The following is a 25,223-nucleotide window of genomic DNA, read 5'->3' as shown; positions in this document are numbered from 1 at the left end:
AGACTCACTGTTATTTCCTTCACACCCAAATTGGATGCAACTTTCTTCACAAGTTCTTGAGGGCAGGGCGAACCAGCCATGATGCCTAAAGTTAAAAAATGTAAACAAACAGAAGCACATGAGTGGGGAAAAAAAGGAAATACCAACAGAAAATAAATCAGTTTCTTTTCTCACCCCCCTCCACTGATGATAAGTCATATTTAACGAGGTCCGGCTGGTTTAGCATGTCGACATACATGGTGGGCGTGCCATAGATGAAGGTGCACCTGAGAAGGGAACATTTGGACAGTGTTTAAAATCTTCCCTGACAAAAGAAAAACAAATGTTACTGATTACACATTTATATAAATCTGTATATGATAACACTTGGACAAAAAGTGTGTGAAGATAGGAAATGACCCCAAAACCAAATCTGCAAATTAGCTGTATCCAAGGTTATGATGCACTTGTGTTATCAAACAGGTGAGTATGGGAGTCTGAGAAAAACTCAACAACTGGAGAGAAAGCAGGACTGTAACCACAGATGAGACTGTATATAAATGATGTACGCAGATGACATGATGTCACACATTCAGTTCTATCTTTGATGCCTCAAACTCCATTTGCCCATAAACCAGCAGTCAAGACATATTGGAATTCTTGTGCAGAGCTTTCTCAGCCATAGTAAGCATGATAGAAAAAAAATAAACAATACTATACTAATATAAATTCTAAATAATAAATTCTACCCCCTTTACAAGAATGGAGGCAGTATATACATAGGACTCAGCATTTCTATAAACCGTCTCTAAGGCTACGTCCACACGTTCACGGTATTTTTGAAAACTGAGATTTTCTGATTTCGTAAAAAAAAAAAAAAAAAAAAAAAAAAAAAAAGAAATCCCACACGTGCAGTTTTGAAAAAATATCTCCGTCCGTTCCGCTAAAAACAAAATATTGGACAATCAGAAGTCTAGAAGCCTGGGAGGGAAAGACTAAACAGGGTTTTTTACTTCTGAAAAGTTTTTGTTTTTCTGGACAGGCAGCTAATTTTGTGTTACTTTAAGTGCATTCATCATTTCAAATGTTAATAACTAAAGACAGTATTTTGGCTGTTGTGTAGACTCACAACTTAAGAATGAACAAAATGCATACAGCATACATAAATTTAAAAAAAAAAAGTAAATTTATTCAAAACCAACGTCGGCGTCTGTGTTGAATGTAGAAGCCACACCCAAAGTTCACTCGACGCCTCAGTCTTCGTAAATGGAGGGACAGTAACTGCGTAAGTATGTAAAAACTGCAGATAGTCAAATTAACAGCAACAGTATTTTGTCTATATCAGCTGTTGTAGAATTTAATCTCATGTAAACAATAATGTTTCGCACAGCGTGACATAAAAAACGGCGCACACCTTTGACGTTATGTGAGTAAGCGTCCGTTTTCCCCATCCACACCTAAACGCAAAAACTGAGTTTTCAAAAATCTCTACCCTGGCAGGAGTTTTTAAGAATCTCCGTTTTCAGTGACCCAAAACGCCGTTTAAGTGTGGACGAAAGGCCCAAATGCAAAGAAAAATCTGCGTTTTCAAAAATACCCGTGTACATGTGAACGTAGCCTAAGGTTTACAGAGAACTGTACAAAAAACAAACAAACAAACAAAAACAACAACAAAGAATGCTGCGACATCCAATATCAGGAAACTGAAGCTACATTTTAATTAGCAGTTATCAAACTTCAGCTCTCTCCTCTTTTCCTCCACACCCAACCGGTCACAGCAGATGGCCCCGCCCCTCCCTGAGCCTGGTTCTGTCTGAGGTTTCTTCCTGCTAAAAGGGAGTTTTTCCTTCCCAATGTCCCCACGTGCTGCTCATAGGGGGTCGAGTCTGATTGCTGTGGTTCTTTCTAATATTGTAATGGCTTCACTTTACAATATAAAGCACCTTTAGGTGACTTTTTTTTGAATTTGTATTCTATAAATATAATTAAATTTCACTTCACATTGGCTCACTGCAGAAATTGAGACTCATCAGACCAGACAACATTTTTTAAATTATCAGAATGTGGCGTAAACAACATGAAAACATGGATCCATTCTGCTTTGCCAAGCGTGGGAGACATTTTCGCAGTAAAACAATATTTGACTTTTTGACATCAACACTCAGATGAACACAAAGTTTTTAATGGTGAGCTCATTTCTATTTGACATCAACTCTTTAATGAGCAGACAAATACACAAGACAATCTCCATTATTCCATATGAAGATAAGACCTCTGTGTTAGTAATGAGATGCACTCAGATTACAGTTACAAAAAAATTCATCGTTAAGCAGGGAAACATGAGACGTGTGGAAACCAGTTTGCATTGCAATAATTTGATCGTATCCTGGAGCCCAAAGGTACAACGCTGCTCCAGATTTAAAGGCGATTATAGTCTTAGCCCTTTTGTTTAAACATATTAAAGATCAAATATCTTTCTGTTAACTCGTACAACAGGACAGCCCTGTAGGCTTACAGGTCTCCTATTTTTTAAATCCTAGGCTGAACTTCTGACATTACCTTTCACTCTCGATAGCTGCCAAGTTTGCCTTTCCATCGTATCCCCTGGAAGGAAAGACGATGGAGATGCCGTGCACGGCCATGCAGATCCCACCACCCACAGAGCCGAAGCAGTGGTACAGAGGCACTGGCACACAGACACGAGTGTGAGGCTGGAAAACCAGGAAATAAAGGAGTCAAAATTAGGAAAAAAAAAAAATCCTTTGCAATGAAAAGACTTTAAGCAAAAACACAGTACTTTATAACATGATCAGTTCTTCGTTAGTTTGAATCCTTTAATAAAAAATAAAAAAAAAATCAGTAAATTATTTAAAAAGGTCTTAATGATGTGAATTCCCGATTAATTCACTTACTCTCCAGTGGTATCCCAGTCTTCTTCCAGTGAAGTAGGAGTTGTTGATGATGTTGTGATGTGACAAGGTGGCACCCTTTGGAGCTCCAGTTGTACCCTGGTAAAAGTTTATCAAACAGCGTGATACCTTATTAACAGATAACACTGAAGAAAATAATAATAAATTAAAATTTTGTGATGAGTTTAGGATTGTAATATTAGATATTCAGAACTTCTGACTAGCAAAAAAGAAAGAAAAAGTCAAATGGATATGATTGATTTTGTCTTCATTATGACTGCAGGTGTTTCGCTGTGTTGTTTAGCAGGTTGTTAATCCGTTTCAGCTGCTTTGGTGTTAATGAAATTACCAACATGTGCACTAGAGGCTCAACAATGAGACAAACCTGTAAAACAGGAATGGTTTTACACCTGGACATTTTTTACTTCCTCATCTTTTCTAATGGTTTTCACTAGTTTTGCATTTGGGTAGAGTCGGTGTAGTTTAGCTCCTCCAGGATGGCACATCAATACATGTCAATGCAAGAAGGTTTGGTGCGTCTCCCGGCACAGTCTCAGGAGCATATGGGAGATTCCATGAGATAGTAACTCTATAAGAGCTGGACAGGGCTGTAGAAGGCTCTTAACCTCAGCAGGTAACATCAGCAGGACCAATATCTGCTCCTTTGTGCAAGAAGGAACAGGATGAGCACTGCCAGAGCTGCAAAATGTCCAGCAGGACACTGGCGTGACTGTGCATGACCAAACAATCAGAAACACGATTCATGAGGGTGACCTGAGGACCTCTAGTGGGCCCTGTGCTCACTTCCTACCACTGTGGACCACAACTGACATTTTCCATAGAATACCAGAGTTAGCAGGTCCACTACTGGTTCCCTGTGCTTTTCACAGATGAGAACAGGTTCACCCTGAGCACATGTGACAGACGTGAAAGGCTCTGGAGAGGGCGTGGAGAACATTAGGCTCCTGTAACACTGTTCAGCATGACCGGTGTGGTGGTGGGTCAGTGATGGTCTGCAGCAATGTTCCCTCTAAGCTGCGCACGTGCGCAATTGCGCACTGCTGGCACGGTCTCTGCGCACAGAAAATCTGCGTTGCGCACAAAAAAAATCTAACCTGAATTGAAATTAAAATTAAAACTTTAACAATTCTGTTTTGCAGTGTTAGTCAGTAAGTGACTGGCTGCTCCTGTATGGGATTAGAACGATGCCACCTTATCCTATAGTCCAGCCAATAATGCGATTCACATTCGTATATACGCAGCCAATCAACGTCGTTGACAGGCTATGACAGCGTCCTCATGTGCCGACACCGGTGTTTTAGCTAGGAAAGCGGCGTGGCTGCTGTGCAGTGAAGCCACATTAATGACAACGTGTACAACTATTGGAGATGTGAGCAGGACAGACGGAACAATTGACGGAAAAAGTGTGGACTTTATACCAGTTTTTAAATTGTGTTGATAGGCCACGTAAAACCAGAGTTATGATAAAAATATCTGCAATGTTTGGTTTTCTTCCTGAATACTGTCGTTGTTTATATTTACTGCGGGAAGAAACGGTAAAAACGGCGTTTTATAAGGAAAAGCGCTCTCCGCCTGTGAGCAAAAGCAAAACCAAATTAAAGCTGCAAGCAGCGATATGAGGGCCCTCGCACCCCCGGCGCGTCGAGCCAAGCCCAACACCTAAAACCAGCGCTTCCGATCTGATGTCACATTGATGGAATTCATGCATTTAACCACCAGCTAAAATTTCATCTCATTCAACCATTATTATAGTCGTCCCACTAGGTGGCGCTCTAACCATTACTGACAAATGGCATAACAAACATTTCCGAGCTCGAGTCTCATCACGCCTGCGACCTTTGGGAGAGATTGGACATTGTGTTTTTGAGCGACAGCAGGTTACTGCTTTTGGCGAGTGATTGAAACTCCACGTGCCGCCATGACCACCCGTTTCCCTGAACGTAAAAGCTTCGCAATTTAACATCACAAAGGTCTTTAGATTCCCCACACAGGAGATCGCGTAAATCTAATGAAATCCCTTGGAGGAGTTCGTCAAAAGTATGAGGCCTGAAAAGAGGGGAAAATGTCGCCAAATTTACACATTAATTTTAAAATGGCTGACTTCCTGTTGGATTTGGGATATTGCTCCAAGAGACTTTTTGTACATCTTGATATCTCCAATAAGCTTGCCAGGTTTCAAACTCATACATAAAACACAGAGCAGGGGCTGTTGTTTTGAAATTTTGTAGGGGGCGCTGTGGAGCCATTTTACGCTGTTCAAGGAAAATGAACATATAAAAAGAAATCCCTCATCACATTAGAGGTGTGTGCCAAATTTCAAGACTTTTTAAACTTTTCAAGCCCCTCAAAAGCCACTTCATCTTTCATGGTGAACTGCGTTGCCACCAGGGTGCGCCGTTCAGTTTATAGTCACAATTTTCTCACTGAAGCATCAAGAGGGACTGATGGTGATATTCCCCGCTTTTGAGGTGGCCACGATGAACCTGTGAAAATCAGTACAAGAAAATGAAAGACATGACATTTCCTGTTGCCACTAGGTGGCGCTCTACGTATTCCTGACAATGGGCATATCAATCTGTTCAGGGCGGGTCTGACATCATCCCTGTAAAATCTGATACTGATCACATTGGATTTCATTGAGTTACACTAATTTGTTTCTTCATGGCGAGACCTCAATGTTCGCCATGCTGCTGGGGTCACACCCTTTTGCGAAAACTCACAGTTTTCTCTGTAACCCAAGACCAACTCCTTAAGGCTTTCCTGGAGAAATTTGAGGCTGCAGATGTCACCCATTACAATACTGTACCCCAAAGTGTAAAACATGACATTTCCTGTTCCCACTAGGTGGCGCTGTCCCTGATGTCAAATATGGCAGTTGAAATATGTTCAGGGTGGAGCCTTATCATATGTGTCCACTTTGGTCAAGGTCGGACAATGTATGACAGAACGAGAGGCAATAAGATTTTCATGGCGAGTCATCGAAATTCGCCGTGGCGCCACGGCCTCACCGTATCCCGAAAACTCAAAAGCTCCGCAATTTAACATGGCGCAGGTGTGTAGTTGACACTGACCAAATATGAAGCTTGTGCGATGAAATTCCAATGAGGAGTTCGCAAAAGTTCGAGGCATGGAAATGGCAAAATTAGAGCCAAAATGTCACCTTCACTTCCAAATGGCGGACTTCCTGTTGGGTTTAGGACATGGCCATAATAGACTTTTTGTGCGTCTCCGAACGTTAGATATGTGTTCGAGTTTTATACATGTAGGTCATACCCATCTCGGGGCTCGCGTTTCTCATTTTTCTAGGTGGCGCTACTGAGCCAATTTTCCCTGGACATGTCTACGGACATTAAAATACGTAAATTTTCACCAGACCTGGCGTGTGCAAAATTTCATGAGTTTTTGAGCATGTTTAGGCCCTCAAAAGGCCGATTCATTTGCCGAAATAATAATAATAATAATAATTAAAGCTGCAAGCAGCGTTATGAGGGCCCTCGCACCCCGGCACGTCGGGCCACGCCCAACACCTACAACCAGCACTTCCGATCTGATGTCACATTGATGGAATTCATGCCTAGAACCACCAGCTAACGATTCATCTCATTCAATCATTATTATAATCGTCCCACTAGGTGGCGCTCTAACCATTACTGACAAATGGGATAACAAACATTTCCGACCTTGAGTCTCATCACGCCCTGCGAACTTTGGGAGAGATTGGACATTGTGTTTTTGAGTGACAGCAGATTACTGCTTTTTGGCGAGGGATTGAAACTCCACGTGCCGCCATGGCCACCCCGTTTCCCTGAACGTAAAAAGCTTCGCAATTTAACATCACAAAGGTCTTTAGATTCCACACACAGGAGATTGGGTTAATCTGATGAAATCCCTTGGAGGAGTTCGTCAAAGTATGAGGCCTGAAAAGAGGCGAAAAAGTGGCTAAAATTACACCTTAATTTTAAAATGGCTGACTTCCTGTTGGATTTGGGATATTGCTCCAAGAGACTTTTTTGTACATCTTGATATCCTCCATAAGCTTACCAGGTTTCAGACTTATAAATAAAACACAGAGCAGGGGCTGATGTTTTGAAATTTTGTAGGGGGCGCTGTGGAGCCATTTTGCACTATTCAAGGAAAATGATCACATAACAACAAAGCCCTCATCACATTGGAGGTTTGGGCCAAATTCCAAGACTTTTTTAAATTTTCAAGCCCCTCAAAAGCCACTTCATTATTCATGGTGAACCGCGTTGCCACCAGGGTGCGCCGTTCAGTTTAAAGTCACAATTTTCTCACTGAAGCATCATGAAGGATGGATGGTGATATTCACCGCTTTTGAGGTGGCCACGATGAACCCGTGAAAATCAGTACAACAAAATGAAAGACACGACATTTCCTGTTGCCACTAGGTGGCGCTCTACGTATTCCTGACAATGCGCATATCAATCTGTTCAGGGCGGGTCTGACATCATCCCTTTAAAGTCTGGTACTGATCAGACCGGATTTCATTGAGTTATACTAATTTGTTTCTTCATGGCGAGACATCAAAGTTCGCCATGCTGCAGGGGTCACACCCTTTCGCGAAAAGTCACAGTTTTCACTGTAACCCAAGACCAACTCCTTAAGGCTTTCCTGGAGAAATTTGAGGCTGCAAATGTCACCCATCACAATACTGTACCCCAAAGTGTAAAACATGACACTTCCTGTTCCCACTAGGTGGCGCTGTCCCTGGTGTCAAATATGGCAGTTAAAATATGTTCAGGGCTGGAGCCTTATCATATGTGTGCTTTTTGGTCCATGTCGGACCATGTATGAGGGAATGAGAGACAATAAGATTTTCATGGCGAGTCATCGAAATTTGCCGTGGCGCCACGGCCTCACAGTATCGCGAAAACTCAAAAGCTCCGCAATTTAACATGGCCCAGGTGTGTAGTTGAAACTGACCAAAGATGAAGCTTATACGACCAAATTCCAAGGAGGAGTTCGAAAAAGTTCGAGGCATGGAAATGGCAAAATTAGAGCCAAAATGTCAACTTCAATCCAAAATGGCGGACTTCCTGTTGGATTTGCGTCAATGGTCCCACTGACTTTTTTGTTCGTCTTGGCATGATACACATGTGTGCCAAATTTCATACATGTAGCTCAAAAGATGTGTTGGTAGGGCTGCATTTAACAAGGCATAGGTGGCGCTACAGAGTCATTTCCCAGTGCTCATATATAAAACCATTAAAATACAAAATTTTTCACCAGATCTGGCATATGTGCAAAATTTCATGAGTTTTTGAGCATGTTAAAGCCCTCAAAAAGGCAATTCATTTCAATGAAAAAATAATAATAATAATAATAATAATAATAATAATAATAAACAGAGCAGATACAATAGGGCCTTCGCACTCTCGGTGCTCGGGCCCTAATTAAAGCTGCAAGCAGCGATATGAGGGCCCTCGCACCCGTAGCGTCGAGCCAAGCCCAACACCTAAAACCAGCGCTTCCGATCTGATGTCACATTGATGGAATTCATGCATTTAACCACCAGCTAAATTTCATCTCATTCAACCATTATTATAGTCGTCCCACTAGGTGGCGCTCTAACCATTGCTGACAAATGGCATAACAAACATTTCCGAGCTCGAGTCTCATCACGCCTGCGACCTTTGGGAGAGATTGGACATTGTGTTTTTGAGCGACAGCAGGTTACTGCTTTTGGCGAGTGATTGAAACTCCACGTGCCGCCATGACCACCCCGTTTCCCTGAACGTAAAAGCTTCGCAATTTAACATCACAAAGGTCTTTAGATTCCACACACAGGAGATCACGTAAATCTAATGAAATCCCTTGGAGGAGTTCGTCAAAGTATGAGGCCTGAAAAGAGGGAAAATGTCGCCAAATTTACACATTAATTTTAAAATGGCTGACTTCCTGTTGGATTTGGGATACTGCTCCAAGAGACTTTTTGTACATCTTGATATCTCCAATAAGCTTGCCAGGTTTCAAACTCATACATAAAACACAGAGCAGGGGCTGTTGTTTTGAAATTTTTGTAGGGGGCGCTGTGGAGCCATTTTGCGCTGTTCAAGGAAAATGAACATATAAAAACAAATCCTCATCACATTAGAGGTGTGCGCCAAATTTCAAGACTTTTAAACTTTTCAAGCCCCTCAAAAGCCACTTCATCTTTCATGGTGAACTGCGTTGCCACCAGGGTGCGCCGTTCAGTTTATAGTCACAATTTTCTCACTGAAGCATCAAGAGGGACTGATGGTGATATTCACCGCTTTTGAGGTGGCCACGATGAACCTGTGAAAATCAGTACAACAAAATGAAAGACATGACATTTCCTGGTGCCACTAGGTGGCGCTCTACGTATTCCTGACAATGGGCATATCAATCTGTTCAGGGCGGGTCTGACATCATCCCTGTAAAATCTGGTACTGATCAGATTGGATTTCATTGAGTTACACTAATTTGTTTCTTCATGGCGAGACCTCAATGTTCGCCATGCTGCTGGGTCACACCCTTCAGCGAAAACTCACAGTTTTCTCTGTGTAACCCAAGACCAACTCCTTAAGGCTTTCCTGGAGAAATTTGAGGCTGCAGATGTCACCCATTACAATACTGTACCCCAAAGTGTAAAACATGACATTTCCTGTTCCCACTAGGTGGCGCTGTCCCTGATGTCAAATATGGCAGTTGAAATATGTTCAGGGGTGGAGCCTTATCATATGTGTCAACTTTGGTCAAGGTCGGACAATGTATGACAGAACGAGAGGCAATAAGATTTTCATGGCGAGTCATCGAAATTCGCCGTGGCGCCACGACCTCACAGTAACCCGAAAACTCAAAAGCTCCGCAATTTAACATGGCCCAGGTGTGTAGTTGAGACTGACCAAATATGAAGCTTGTGCGATGAAATTCCAATGAGGAGTTCGCAAAAGTTCGAGGCATGGAAATGGCAAAATTAGAGCCAAAATGTCACCTTCACTTCCAAATGGCGGACTTCCTGTTGGGTTTAGGACATGGCCATAATAGACTTTTATGTGCGTCTCCCGAGCGTTAGATATGTGTTCGAGTTTTATACATGTAGGTCATACCCATCTCGGGGCTCGCGTTTCTCATTTTTCTAGGTGGCGCTACTGAGCCAATTTTCCCTGGACATGTCTCACGGACATTAAAATACGTAAATTTTCACCAGACCTGACGAGTCTGCAAAATTTCATGAGTTTTCGAGCATGTTTAGGCCCTCAAAAGGCCGATTCATTTGCGAAATAATAATAATAATAATAATAATAATAATAATAATAATAATAATAATAATAAGAAACGGAGCAGATACAATAGGGCCTTCGCTTTTCGAAGTGCTCGGGCCCTAATTAAAGCTGCAAGCAGCGATATGAGGGCCCTCGCACCCGGCGGCGTCGAGCCACGCCCAACACGTACAACCAGCGCTTCCGATCTGATGTCACATTGATGGAATTCATGCATTTAACCACCAGCTAAAATTTCATCTCATTCAACCATTATTATAGTCGTCCCACTAGGTGGCGCGCTAACCATTACTGACAAATGGCATAACAAACATTTCCGAGCTCGAGTCTCATCACGCCTGCGACCTTTGGGAGAGATTGGACATTGTGTTTTTGAGCGACAGCAGGTTACTGCTTTTTGGCGGTGATTGAAACTCCACGTGCCGCCATGACCACCCGTTTCCCTGAGCGTAAAAGCTTCGCAATTTAACATCACCAAGGTCTTTAGATTCCACACACAGGAGATCGCGTAAATCTAATGAAATCCCTTGGAGGAGTTCGTCAAAGTATGAGGCCTGAAAAGAGGGGAAAATGTCGCCAAATTTACACATTGATTTTAAAATGGCTGACTTCCTGTTGGATTTGGGATATTGCTCCAAGAGACTTTTTGTACATCTTGATATCTCCAATAAGCTTGCCAGGTTTCAACCTCATACATAAAACACAGAGCAGGGGCTGTTGTTTTGAAATTTTGTAGGGGGCGCTGTGGAGCCATTTTGCGCTGTTCAAGGAAAATGAACATATAAAAGAAATCCCTCATCACATTAGAGGTGTGCGCCAATTTTCAAGACTTTTAAACTTTCCAAGCCCCTCAAAAGCCACTTCATTGGTCATGGTGAACCGCGATGCCACCAGGGTGCGCCGTTCAGTTTAAAGTCACAATTTTCTCACTGAAGCATCACGAGGGACTGATGTTAATATTCACCGCTTTTGAGGTGGCCACGATGAACCTGTGAAAATCAGTACAACAAAATGAAAGACATGACATTTCCTGTTGCCACTAGGTGGCGCTCTACGTATTCCTGACAATGGGCATATCAATCTGTTCAGGGCGGGTCTGACATCATCCCTGTAAAATCTGGTACTGATCAGATTGGATTTCATTGAGTTACACTAATTTGTTTCTTCATGGCGAGACCTCAATGTTCGCCATGCAGCTGGGGTCACACCCTTCAGCGAAAACTCACAGTTTTCTCTGTAACCCAAGACCAACTCCTTAAGGCTTTCCTGGAGAAATTTGAGGCTGCAGATGTCACCCATTACAATACTGTACCCCAAAGTGTAAAACATGACATTTCCTGTTCCCACTAGGTGGCGCTGTCCCTGATGTCAAATATGGCAGTTGAAATATGTTCAGGGGTGGAGCCTTATCATATGTGTCCACTTTGGTCAAGGTCGGACAATGTATGACAGAACGAGAGGCAATAAGATTTTCATGGCGAGTCATCGAAATTCGCCGTGGCGCCACGGCCTCACAGTAACCCGAAAACTCAAAAGCTCCGCAATTTAACATGGCCCAGGTGTGTAGTTGAGACTGACCAAATATGAAGCTTGTACGATGAAATTCCAATGAGGAGTTCGCAAAAGTTCGAGGCATGGAAATGGCAAAATTAGAGCCAAAATGTCACCTTCACTTCCAAATGGCGGACTTCCTGTTGGGTTTAGGACATGGCCATAATAGACTTTTATGTGCGTCTCCGAACGTTAGATATGTGTTCGAGTTTTATACATGTAGGTCATACCCATCTCGGGGCTCGCGTTTCTCTCATTTTTCTAGGTGGCGCTACTGAGCCAATTTTCCCTGGACATGTCTACGGACATTAAAATACGTAAATTTTCACCAGACCTGACGAGTCTGCAAAATTTCATGAGTTTTCGAGCATGTTTAGGCCCTCAAAAGGCCGATTCATTTGCCGATAATAATAATAATAATAATAATAATAATAATAATAATAATTAAAGCTGCAAGCAGCGATATGAGGGCCCTCGCACCCGGCGCGTCGAGCCAAGCCCAACACCTAAAACCAGCGCTTCCGATCTGATGTCACATTGATGGAATTCATGCATTTAACCACCAGCTAAAATTTCATCTCATTCAACCATTATTATAGTCGTCCCACTAGGTGGCGCTCTAACCATTACTGACAAATGGCATAACAAACATTTCCGAGCTCGAGTCTCATCACGTCTGCGACCTTTGGGAGAGATTGGACATTGTGTTTTTGAGCGACAGCAGGTTACTGCTTTTGGCGAGTGATTGAAACTCCACGTGCCGCCATGACCACCCCGTTTCCCTGAACGTAAAAAGCTTCGCAATTTAACATCACAAAGGTCTTTAGATTCCACACACAGGAGATCGCGTAAATCTAATGAAATCCCTTGGAGGAGTTCGTCAAAGTATGAGGCCTGAAAAGAGGGAAAATGTCGCCAAATTTACACATTAATTTTAAAATGGCTGACTTCCTGTTGGATTTGGGATATTGCTCCAAGAGACTTTTTGTACATCTTGATATCTCCAATAAGCTTGCCAGGTTTCAAACTCATACATAAAACACAGAGCAGGGGCTGTTGTTTTGAAATTTTGTAGGGGGCGCTGTGGAGCCATTTTGCACTATTCAAGGAAAATGAACATATAAAAAGAAATCCCTCATCACATTAGAGGTGTGCGCCAAATTTCAAGACTTTTTAAACTTTTCAAGCCCCTCAAAAGCCACTTCATCTTTCATGGTGAACTGCGTTGCCACCAGGGTGCGCCGTTCAGTTTATAGTCACAATTTTCTCACTGAAGCATCAAGAGGGACTGATGGTGATATTCACCGCTTTTGAGGTGGCCACGATGAGCCTGTGAAAATCAGTACAACAACATGAAAGACATGACATTTCCTGGTGCCACTAGGTGGCGCTCTACGTATTCCTGACAATGGGCATATCAATCTGTTCAGGGCGGGTCTGACATCATCCCTGTAAAATCTGGTACTGATCACATTGGATTTCATTGAGTTACACTAATTTGTTTCTTCATGGCGAGACCTCAATGTTCGCCCATGCTGCTGGGGTCACACCCTTCAGCGAAAACTCACAGTTTTCTCTGTAACCCAAGACCAACTCCTTAAGGCTTTCCTGGAGAAATTTGAGGCTGCAGATGTCACCCATTACAATACTGTACCCCAAAGTGTAAAACATGACATTTCCTGTTCCCACTAGGTGGCGCTGTACCTGATGTCAAATATGGCAGTTGAAATATGTTCAGGGGTGGAGCCTTATCATATGTGTCCACTTTGGTCAAGGTCGGACAATGTATGACAGAACGAGAGGCAATAAGATTTTCATGGCGAGTCATCGAAATTCGCCGTGGCGCCACGGCCTCACAGTAACCCGAAAACTCAAAAGCTCCGCAATTTAACATGGCCCAGGTGTGTAGTTGACACTGACCAAATATGAAGCTTGTACGATGAAATTCCAATGAGGAGTTCGCAAAAGTTCGAGGCATGGAAATGGCAAAATTAGAGCCAAAATGTCACCTTCACTTCTAAATTGCGGACTTCCTGTTGGGTTTGCGTCATATGTGGCCACAGACTTTTTTGTTTGTCTCGGCATGATACACATGTGTGCCAGATTTCATAGATGTAGCCCAAACGATGTGGTCGTAAGGCTGCATTTAACAGCGCATAGGTGGCGCTCTAGAGCCATTTCCCAGTGCTCATATGTAAAACCATTAAAATACGAAATTTTTCACCAGACCTGGCATGTGTGTAAAATTTCAAGAGTTTTCGAGCATGTTAAAGCCCTCAAAAAGGCCCTTGTTTTGCCTGAATAATAATAATAATAATAATAATAATAATAATTAAAGCTGCAAGCAGCGTTATGAGGGCCCTCGCACCCCGGCACGTCGAGCCACGCCCAACACCTACAACCAGCACGTCCGATCTGATGTCACATTGATGGAATTCATGCCTAGAACCACCAGCTAACGATTCATCTCATTCAATCATTATTATAGTCGTCCCACTAGGTGGCGCTCTAACCATTACTGACAAATGGGATAACAAACATTTCCGACCTTGAGTCTCATCACGCCTGCGAACTTTGGGAGAGATTGGACATTGTGTTTTGAGTGACAGCAGATTACTGCTTTTTGGCGAGGATTGAAACTCCACGTGCCGCCATGGCCACCCGTTTCCCTGAACGTAAAAAGCTTCGCAATTTAACATCACAAAGGTCTTTAGATTCCACACACAGGAGATCGGGTTAATCTGATGAAATCCCTTGGAGGAGTTCGTCAAAGTATGAGGCCTGAAAAGAGGCGAAAAAGTGGCTAACATTACACATTAATTTTAAAATGGCTGACTTCCTGTTGGATTTGGGATATTGCTCCAAGAGACTTTTTGTACATCTTGATATCCTCCATAAGCTTACCAGGTTTCAGACTTATAAATAAAACACAGAGCAGGGGCTGATGTTTTGAAATTTTGTAGGGGGCGCTGTGGAGCCATTTTGCACTATTCAAGGAAAATGATCACATAACAACAAAGCCCTCATCACATTGGAGGTTTGGGCCAAATTCCAAGACTTTTAAAATTTCCAAGCCCCTCAAAAGCCACTTCGTCTTTCATGGTGAACAGCGTTGCCACCAGGGTGCGCCGTTCAGTTTAAAGTCACAATTTTCGCACAGAAGCATCATGAAGGACTGATGGTGATACTCACCGCTTTTGAGGTGGCCACGATGAACCTGTGAAAATCAGTACAACAAAATGAAAGACATGACATTTCCTGGTGCCACTAGGTGGCGCTCTACGTATTCCTGACAATGGGCACATCAATCTGTTCAGGGCGGGTCTGACATCATCCCTGTAAAATCTGGTACTGATCAGATTGGATTTCATTGAGTTACACTAATTTGTTTCTTCATGGCGAGACCTCAATGTTCGCCATGCTGCTGGGGTCACACCCTTCAGCGAAAACTCACAGTTTTCTCTGTAACCCAAGACCAACTCCTTAAGGCTTTCCTGGAGAAATTTGAGGCTGCAGATGTCACCCATTACAATACTGTACCCCAAAGTGTAAAACATGACATTTCCTGTTCCCACTAGGTGGCGCTGTACCTGATGTCAAATATGGCAGTTGAAATATGTTCAGGGCTGGAGCCTTATCATATGTGTCCACTTTGGTCAAGGTCGGACAATGTATGACAGAACGAGAGGCAATAAGATTTTCATGGCGAGTCATCGAAATTCGCCGTGGCGCCACGGCCTCACCGTATCCCGAAAACTCAAAAGCTCCGCAATTTAACATGGCCCAGGTGTGTAGTTGACACTGACCAAATATGAAGCTTGTACAATGAAATTCCAATGAGGAGTTCGCAAAAGTTCGAGGCATGGAAATGGCAAAATTAGAGCCAAAATGTCACCTTCACTTCCAAATGGCGGACTTCCTGTTGGGTTTGCGTCAATGGTCCCACTGACTTTTTTGTTCGTCTTGGCATGATACACATGTGTGCCAAATTTCATACATGTAGCTAAAACGATGTGTTCGTAGGGCTGCATTTAACAAGGCATAGGTGGCGCTACAGAGCCATTTCCCAATGCTCATATGTAAAACCATTAAAATACAAAATTTTCACCAGACCTGGCATGTGTGCAAAATTCCAAGAGTTTTCGAGCATGTTAAAGCCCTCAAAAAGGCCCTTCTTTTGCCTGAATAATAATAATAATAATAATAATAATAATAATAATAATAATAATAATGAAGAAGAAGAAACGGAGCAGATACAATAGGGCCTTCGCACTCTCAGTGCTCGGGCCTAATAAGAAACGGAGCAGATACAATAGGGCCTTCAAGACTCAAGTGCTCGGGCCCTAATAATTAAAGCTGCAAGCAGCGATATGAGGGCCCTCGCACCCCGGTAGCGTCGAGCCAAGCCCAACACCTAAAACCAGTGCTTCCGATCTGATGTCACATTGATGGAATTCATGTATTTAACCACCAGCTAAAATTTCATCTCATTCAACCGTTATTATAGTCGTCCCACTAGGTGGCGCTCTAACCATTACTGACAAATGGGATAACAAACATTTCCGACCTTGAGTCTCATCACGCCTGCGAACTTTGGGAGAGATTGGACATTGTGTTTTTGAGTGACAGCAGATTACTCCTTTTGGCGAGGATTGAAACTCCACGTGCCGCCATGGCCACCCTGTTTCCCTGAGCGTAAAAGCTTCGCAATTTAACATCACAAAGGTCTTTAGATTCCACACACAGGAGATCGGGTTAATCTGATGAAATCCCTTGGAGGAGTTTGTCAAAGTATGAGGCCTGAAAAGAGGCGAAAAAGTGGCTAAAATTACACCTTAATTTTAAAATGGCTGACTTCCTGTTGGATTTGGGATATTGCTCCAAGAGACTTTTTGTACATCTTGATATCCTCCATAAGCTTACCAGGTTTCAGACTTATAAATAAAACACAGAGCAGGGGCTGATGTTTTGAAATTTTGTAGGGGCGCTGTGGAGCCATTTTGCACTATTCAAGGAAAATGATCAGATAACAACAAAGCCCTCATCACATTGGAGGTGTGCGCCAAATTCCAAGACTTTTAAAATTTCCAAGCCCCTCAAAAGCCACCGTCTTTCATGGTGAACCGCCTTGCGACCAGGGTGCGCCGTTCAGTTTAAAGTCACAATTTTCGCACAGAAGCATCATGAAGGACTGATGGTGATACTCACGGCTTTTGAGGTGGCCACGATGAACCTGTGAAAATCAGTACAACAAAGTGAAAGACATGACATTTCCTGGTGCCACTAGGTGGCGCTCTACGTATTCCTGACAATGGGCATATCAATCTGTTCAGGGCGGGTCTGACATCATCCCTGTAAAATCTGGTACTGATCAGATTGGATTTCATTGAGTTACACTAATTTGTTTCTTCATGGCGAGACATCAATGTTCGCCATGCTGCTGGGAGTCACACCCTTCAGCGAAAACTCACAGTTTTCACTGTAACCCAAGACCAACTCCTTAAGGCTTTCCTGGAGAAATTTGAGGCTGCAGATGTCACCCATTACAATACTGTGCCCCAAAGTGTAAAACATGACATTTCCTGTTCCCACTAGGTGGCGCTGTACCTGATGTCAAATATGGCAGTTGAAATATGTTCAGGGGTGGAGCCTTATCATATGTGTTCACTTTGGTCAAGGTCGGACAATGTATGACAGAACGAGAGGCAATAAGATTTTCATGGCGAGTCATCGAAATTCGCCGTGGCGCCACGGCCTCACCGTATCCCGAAAACTCAAAAGCTCCGCAATTTAACATGGCCCAGGTGTGTAGTTGACACTGACCAAATATGAAGCTTGTACGATGAAATTCCAATGAGGAGTTCGCAAAAGTTCGAGGCATGGAAATGGCAAAATTAGAGCCAAAATGTCACCTTCACTTGCAAATGGCGGACTTCCTGTTGGGTTTGCGTCAATGGTCCCACTGACTTTTTTGTTCGTCTTGGCATGATACACATGTGTGCCAAATTTCATACATGTAGCTAAAACGATGTGTTCGTAGGGCTGCATTTAACAAGGCATAGGTGGCGCTACAGAGCCATTTCCCAATGCTCATATGTAAAACCATTAAAATACAAAATTTTTCACCAGACCTGGTAATTAATTGCCCAGCATTGGTCATTATATACTGTATTTGGCAGACAGAGAGTTACAGACTCTCTCCCAGACCACAGACTCATAATACAAGTCAGAGCTTTATGGAAAAGAAAAAAGAAAAGAAAAGAAAGAAAGTTGTGTTTTCAAAATTGGAGTTCAAGTTATTTTTACTTCCAATAGTGTTAACGTACTACGCAGGTCATGAACAGGATTTTTTAAATTTTCATTGTAAGTGGGCTAAAGCAGTTAATTAAAAGTAGTCTAACATAAATGTAATTTTAATAAACCATGTAACTTGGATGGATTAGATGCTGGCGTGACCACAGTGCACACGTCTGATGTCGCTCACAGTGGTCCAAGTGTCCGCTCAGGGAGTTTGTGTGTTCGCTCAGACACATGAAAAATTAGAGGGAACATTGGTCTGCAGAGGCATATCCATGGAGGGACATGGACCATCCTTTCCTATCTTCCCTGGGAGATTACAACACTATGGATTATTAGCAGCATCCTTGTGGGTGGGATCTGGTCAACAAGAATCTCAGCTCTATTCTTGAATCTCTGGAGGTTGCTTCTTGGTCAGCCACCACACACGTGAATGTTAAAGCACCAAACTTTGGACATGAAAAAAATTCTTTACCACCTCTAACAAAAACAGTTTGTTCTCTGTGGATAGTTTCCCCCTTCATTACAGCTGTATAGTGTGTGAATCTTTAACTCACCAGTTTAAACTTTACTAACATTCAAAGTTTTAATGACCTTGCAGCAGGTCGTTTAACATCTTATAATGATTACTTGTTGAACTCTGAAATATTTCCAGTGGCAACAAAATCTTTTGCATGCCAAAAATAAATAAACCATCCAGCCACAGTGGGAAGAGAACACGTTAGTCCCTCATCAGCAGTGACTGTGGATCACTTACTGAAGTGAACTGGATGTTTATGGGGTCATCGAACGAGATCTTCTTTTGCAGATCCTGAAGCTGCTGCATGTGCTGACTGCCGCCGGCCTGCATCACGTCTTCAAAGTGAAGCATGCCCGGCTGTCGGCTGTCCAAAACAATCACAGAGCGGAGATCAGGGAGTCTGGTGGAAGGGAAGCAAACAACCAGAGGGTCAGACTAACCAGAGGGTCAGACTAACCAGAGAGACGACGGTCAGGCTGTAATGTTTAACCGCTGGAAATCTGATGGTTGGCAAAGCTGTAAGTAAAGAGTATCAGTCAGGTAAACAGACAACAGCAACAGCAACTTGTTCTGGAGAAATCAGTTAATTTCAAAGGAACTGAACCAACCAAATGATTAACAGCAAGCCTTGCAATGTCCAATGTAAAGAAGCTATCAGCATATGAAGCATGTATGTTTTTGCACCAGTTTTAATGTAAAACCTTCTGTTATAAAAGCCTCCAACCACCACGTCTCTCCACAGTTGAATTTGAAAAGCTCGTCTTTGGTTCTTCCAAGGATACAAATCAGCCTCATGGCCAGTGTTCAAGTCACAATAATCTTTAAACCGTTAAACCTGCAGCCTTCGTGCTTGGAAGGTTGCAGGAACATTACGTTTCGATCTGAGGGGCTAACAGGTGATCTGTACCTGCTGCTCTTGATGTCTCCTGGGCTGCAGGTCTCGATTTCTGGACAGATCTTCCTCAGCATGTTGCAGTAATTCAGGGTTTTAAACTGCATAGGGCACACTATAGCTTTGCACCCAACCTGCGAAAAAAAAAAAACAGGAGCAGAGAAGTTAAACTTTCATGTGTCACACATATGCATGCGTCTCTGTGTCCAAGAATTAAAAAAAATAAAAAACAATCAGGCTGAAAAAAAACTGCTCACCTTCCGCAAGGCAAACTCCACCTCCTGCACCTGGTATGCTGGGTTCACAGCCACCTGTGGAAGGTAAACATTAAGAAGAAGAAGAAGAAACTAGAGGTTTTAAGAAACTAAGTTTCATCTTTATCATCTTCAGTCCTTCCAGGCATCTCTGTGAAGTATGGCAGACAGAAAGTATTGATCTGCAGTCCAGTGTCCTCATCAATAACTTCTTGAGGGTCAGGGCTGGCCGACCACGCCACCTCTTGGCGTCTGGCTCACACAACGGGACTTTTGCAGAGACGGTGGTTGCAGATGCAGCTCGTGGGTAGGCCACTGTAGAGCTGCATGTTGGTGACATGGTTTTCCAGGAAACATTTAAGGTGGCACAAAGCATGAAAATATAGTTCCCATCTAGTTTCCTGCTTATCGGAGTCCACAACTTAGACCCACTGAACAGGATTTCCTTAACACACTTTAAGTTTGGTTAACTTTTGAATCAGTCTTCCACACTTTGGAAAGCACATGAGAATCTCATAAGTGATGCTCGCAAGGTATCTGAAGGCATCTTTAACAAGTCACCTGCCCCTGCTTAGTTTCAAAGCTTACCAAATCTCAATACTGCGACATGCCCAGCTTTGACTCACCAGTATAATCCCAGCTTTGGCTGTTGCAAACTGGAACAGGACCCACTCATAAGTGTTTGGTCCCCACATGCCGAGCCGGTCTCCTTTCTTCATTCCGAGCGCCAGCAGCCCGGCTGCAGCCTGGTCCACCTGCAGAGACACAAACAGGTCGGTGCAGTGAGACCATCACACATCCAGGGGATGCTGCAGGGCCAAAGATTACTGTGCTTTACATTACGCCACCAACAAAGCCATCTGCCATGTTTCATACACGTCATAGTGAAAAGCTACAGAGAAAACGCCAACAAGCAAAGCAACATTTCCATGTGACAACTACAGTTTTTCCTTTTCCTTTCAAATAAAGAAAACAGCTGTTTAAAGTAATTTATGTAAAGTTAGGTTTTGGGGACGCTGCAGGCAGCTCAGCTCTGAAATAGGATCTGTCCTCATTTCCTCTGATAGCAGCAGCAGAGGTGCAGACTGCACAGTCAGCACGACTGAAGGAGCCACAGCAGACACCTGATTGGCTGAAACATACAGGAACTACCCGCTACTACTTTACATACATTAAAGAGTGTTTTTCTTTTTTAATGGATAATGTGCCTCAAGTCAATTAAGATCCTGTCATGAGGATCTTAACTTCACTCAAAACCCCTTTCTAGCTTTGCTATAAGCACTCAGGCAGAGACGAGCATAGGAAGATATCAGAAACTCAAACACATTCTCTCTTATGTCATGAAGGGAGAGCATAGCAGAGCTGCCAAGTAGAGCAGAAGTAGCGCCATAAAAGGCATACTGGCATTGTACTGTGTGCCTAGTTAATGCAAACAGCCTGTGGTGCTGCTGTGACTTTGACCAGTGACTTTTAGACTTGCATGTTTACACTAAACACGATGAAATAAAAGGCGAGGGCATCAGTGGCAGAGGTGCTTTTCAGGCAGGAGTCAAAGTTTGCTGTGAAGTCTCAGTTTAAAGCTCCTGTTATCACTTATGTAACTAGTGATTACTCAGCAATCAAATGTTCCTGTTTAAATCTAAAGATGTAGTCTTTAAAAGAAGTAAAAATGCAGGAAAAATCAAAGAGCAAATGTGCAGATTCTCTAAACAAGAAAATTAATTTCTCCATTAACCATATGTGCTCCTTGCTTCTTGGACAGCACATTTCACAGAATCCACCTGAGACCTGAATTGATCAACTCGAGCACGTGGATGGATAGACTTAATCTGTCAACAGCAAACCTGACAACACCATGAAAATCTTCATGAGGTCATGAGGGACCTTTTAGATCGATGTGATCAAGGGTCCAGGTTTGGTTTTAGAAGAGAAGAGCTATGATCTGATTTATAAACTAGTACATGCTGGGACTACAGAACTCTTTCATCTCGTATTCATGGACTCTGAGGGAAGAGTGAACAGATCACGAGAGGGTCCAGTTCTTCTGGATGGCTTTCAATAAATCACCCCAATTTATCAATGCAATGGATTTCTTTTTTCTTCTTTGCAACAATGTTTCAAATATTCTGGTCAAGTACTTTGACGCAAAAAAAAAAAAAAAAAAAAAAAAAAAGATATTGTCAAGATTTTGTGGTTTTCCACATTAAACAACACATGTGATGAGAGTCTATAAAATACAAAAATGGGCTGTTCTAGTTCATTAAACAAGAAAAACAATTTAACAGGAAATGGCACATCCAGTTGTCGGGTAGAACAGGGATGTCTTTCACCTGACTGGTCCAGATAGTAGTCAGAGTTTTTTTTTTTTTAAATAACTGAAAATTAAATAATTAAGCAGTTGATTACTGTTCCATCAACCTTGAGCTCAAACTGATCTTTATGCGAGCCATCATGGTAAATGGCCTGTATTTGTATAGCGCTTTACTACTCCCTAAGGACCCCAAAGCGCTTTACACATTCAGTCATCCACCCATTCACACACTGGTGATTGTAGCCACAGCCACCCTGGGGCGCACTGACAGAGGCGAGGCTGCCGGACACTGGCGCCACTGGGCCCTCTGACCACCACCAGTAGGCAACGGGTGAAGTGTCTTGCCCAAGGACACAACCACCGAGAGTGTCCAAGCCGGGGCTCGAACCGGCAACCTTCCAATTACAAGGCGAGCTCCCAACTCTTGAGCCACGATCGCCCCATCTAAAATAAATATAACACACTTGCTCTACGTGCTTTAAAGTAAAGGACTCACATCTTGTTGAAACTGTGCGAAGGTCTTGCGGACTCCATCTTGTAGGAAAGCCATGGCCTCTCTGTCGGGCCAGCGCTCCACCGACCTCTGCAGGCTCTCTGCTACCGTCATGTGGAGCAGCGAAGTGGAAGACGTGCCATGGACATAGCTGGTGGTGAGAGTGGGGACGATGGGTGGACCGTCCACATGGAGGCCGCTGTGAAGCAAAGAAGAGTAAGATTTTCAGACACTGGAAGCTTTGCAGGAAAATTTAGATGACATGATAAGATGGGGCCTGATCATTCGAAACCTTGTATGTGAGGAGCAGGATTTGAATTCAGTTATGGATTTAACAGGGAGCCAATGAAGAGAAGCCAGTATAGGAAAGATATGCTGTCTCTTTCTAGTCCCTGTCAGTACTCTTACTGCAGCGTTTTGGATCAACTGATGGCTTCCGTTGAGGACATATGCTGGTCACAGTGTTACTGCAGGCCTCAGTAACGCCATCCAGAGTAAACATGTGATTAGATACCATATTTCTAAGATTTTTTTAGAGCCAAGTACAATAACCTCAGTTTTATCTGAATTTAGAGGCAGAAAGTTAAAGACAAAGACCTGGATGACCTCTAAGACCAACTGGTGTCCATCATCAGATTTATTATTTCTTCTTCTGGATTTTTCCTTGATTATTATCTACATGCATTAATAAAAACCAAAAGCCAAATGACCCATGAAATCAGTTAGACATTTAATCTTCTTAGGTCTCATCTGACATTATTAGCTCTGACGCTTAGACACACTTGAAACCTACAACTACAGCAGGAAGTTCAATTGTCTGTGTACAGTTTTTAGTCTGGAACAAGCAGAAACCTGCAGGGCTGAAAAATGAAACCAATGCTGAAATACTTAAAGCCGCAACTCCTCTAGTGCCAGCAGAGACCCATTGTTAAAATGTACAACTTTACAGCAGAAATAAACATGTTCGAGCACACTACAAGAGCCAGTTATGGCCTCCATGAAAACAGCTTACACGTCTCACCAGTCCTCAGAGCCCTGCATGCTCATTATATATTAGTCAGTTAGTTAACCTCAGGGTTGTTAAATCCCAGTTCAACCAATTAAAACAAAAAACAAAAACTTTACATACAGCCGAGAAAACGTGTACAGACGCAGATTAACAGAAGGGGGAAAAAACTAAATGTCAACAAACAAATCCAAACTGGTCTGGGGCCCAGAGCTCCAGTATCGCGCCCCCCCCCCCCTCCTCACAAAAACCAAAAAAAAAGAAAGAAAGAAACAAACAAACAAACAAACAAACAAACAAACAAAAAAACCACTATTAAGAATAAACACAAGCCGGAAATCAAACAGTTAAACATGCAAAGTAATTAATTGCCTGCTTTTATACAAATAAAGGTGCATGTCCTTTGTGAAACTATTGATGATCGACCGAGGAACCACAGCAGGATTTATAACACATGTAAAAATGTGTGTAAAAAACAAACTGCCTGAAATCTTACAGCTGTGTTTTAAACACCTCTTGATCCAACAACAGACCTTCATCCTTTCTGTTTCTAATTTACTGGCACTAGATTACTGCAAACCAGCTGACACACAGAGAGCCTTTCAGAGGCCTCATATCCTGGAGAGCTCCAGAGCAGCTGTTTTTGTCAGCTTTAGGAAACTTGAGGGGGGTTTTGTACCGATTTGATTCAGACTGTAGATCAGGGGTGGGGGAACTCCAGGCCTCAAGGCCCGGTGTCCTGCAGGTTTTAGATGTATCCTTTATCCAACACAGCTAATTTAAATGGCTAAATTACCTCATCAACATGTAGTGAAGTTCTCCAGAGGCCTGGTAATGAACAAATCATTTGATTCAGGTGTGTGTAAGATCTAAAACCTGCAGGACACCGGCCCTTGAGGCCTGCAGTTCCCCCATCCCTGCTCTAGACCTTTGTCCTCCCTGGCTGCCTTTGCACACGGTGTCTGCTTAAAAGTGCTTAAATAAAGGCACCATACCAAAAGACAAAATTTACTGGCCAGCAGAGATGGAACAAGCTCAGGCAGAAGAATAAAAACCAAACCAAATGAGTGTTTTGGATTTCTCACTTTTGGTTTATGTTAAATATTAAACAATTTCACATGAAAATCTTATTTGTTAAACCATTTGAAGAGTTCTGAGGGAAAGTGTAAAACTGGTGAAAGATTACCTGAAATGTGGCTGAAAATAACAAAGCTGAATGTGTCACAACCCAAAAAGGTAGAGATCTGCTAGTTTATATCATGTTTTTCATGGATTTAATCCATTCTGGATGTAACATAACAGCTAACTGTACAAGTTAAGCAGAGCAGGGGAGTAAAAGGTACATTTCTCTCCATAATCACAACATTGCAAGGTTTTGTTTTATTTAAAAACTGCCTTTGACTTTATTTTTATGAATCTACTGCATTACATACTTTTCGACAGCATGCAGAGATGAGGTGCAGGAGGGTTCGGGGCTGGTGTGCATGGGTGAAAACTCCCAAAGAGGAAGAAATACTAAACACCATCATGTTTCTATGGCTGGAGGCTCCCAGGTGGTCTGCATTACCTGATCCTCCTCTTTAGCCAATCAAAGCTAGAGGACTTCCAAACTGTGATGGAACAGACCTCGGTACCCGTTTGGATCCATCCTATAAATCAACTGTTCTGTTCCATCCCGCTCAGATAAAGAAAAAACTTTCTGCACACTGATTAAATCAATGATTA

General features: G+C 42.7%; 1 protein-coding gene across 1 annotated transcript in view; it reads right to left on the bottom strand.

Annotated features, from left to right (window-relative positions):
- The window catches only part of acsf2 (acyl-CoA synthetase family member 2), a 44,188-nt gene that overhangs the window by 18,050 nt on the left and 915 nt on the right, over positions 1-25,223 (bottom strand). Inside the window, exons 2-10 of the mRNA XM_031759362.2 lie at positions 22,496-22,691; positions 20,315-20,443; positions 19,692-19,745; positions 19,450-19,568; positions 18,780-18,942; positions 2,892-2,987; positions 2,539-2,690; positions 175-266; positions 9-85 (exon numbers count right to left, since the gene is read on the bottom strand). Coding sequence (XP_031615222.1) covers positions 9-85; positions 175-266; positions 2,539-2,690; positions 2,892-2,987; positions 18,780-18,942; positions 19,450-19,568; positions 19,692-19,745; positions 20,315-20,443; positions 22,496-22,691 — 1,078 coding nt within the window. The remainder of the gene's footprint in view (positions 1-8; positions 86-174; positions 267-2,538; positions 2,691-2,891; positions 2,988-18,779; positions 18,943-19,449; positions 19,569-19,691; positions 19,746-20,314; positions 20,444-22,495; positions 22,692-25,223) is intronic.

The sequence above is a fragment of the Oreochromis aureus genome, linkage group 8, assembly GCF_013358895.1.
Source record: "Oreochromis aureus strain Israel breed Guangdong linkage group 8, ZZ_aureus, whole genome shotgun sequence".
NCBI lineage: Eukaryota > Metazoa > Chordata > Actinopteri > Cichliformes > Cichlidae > Oreochromis > Oreochromis aureus.
Note: the sequence above shows the minus strand (reverse complement) of the source record. Positions and strands in the feature narration are given on the sequence as shown.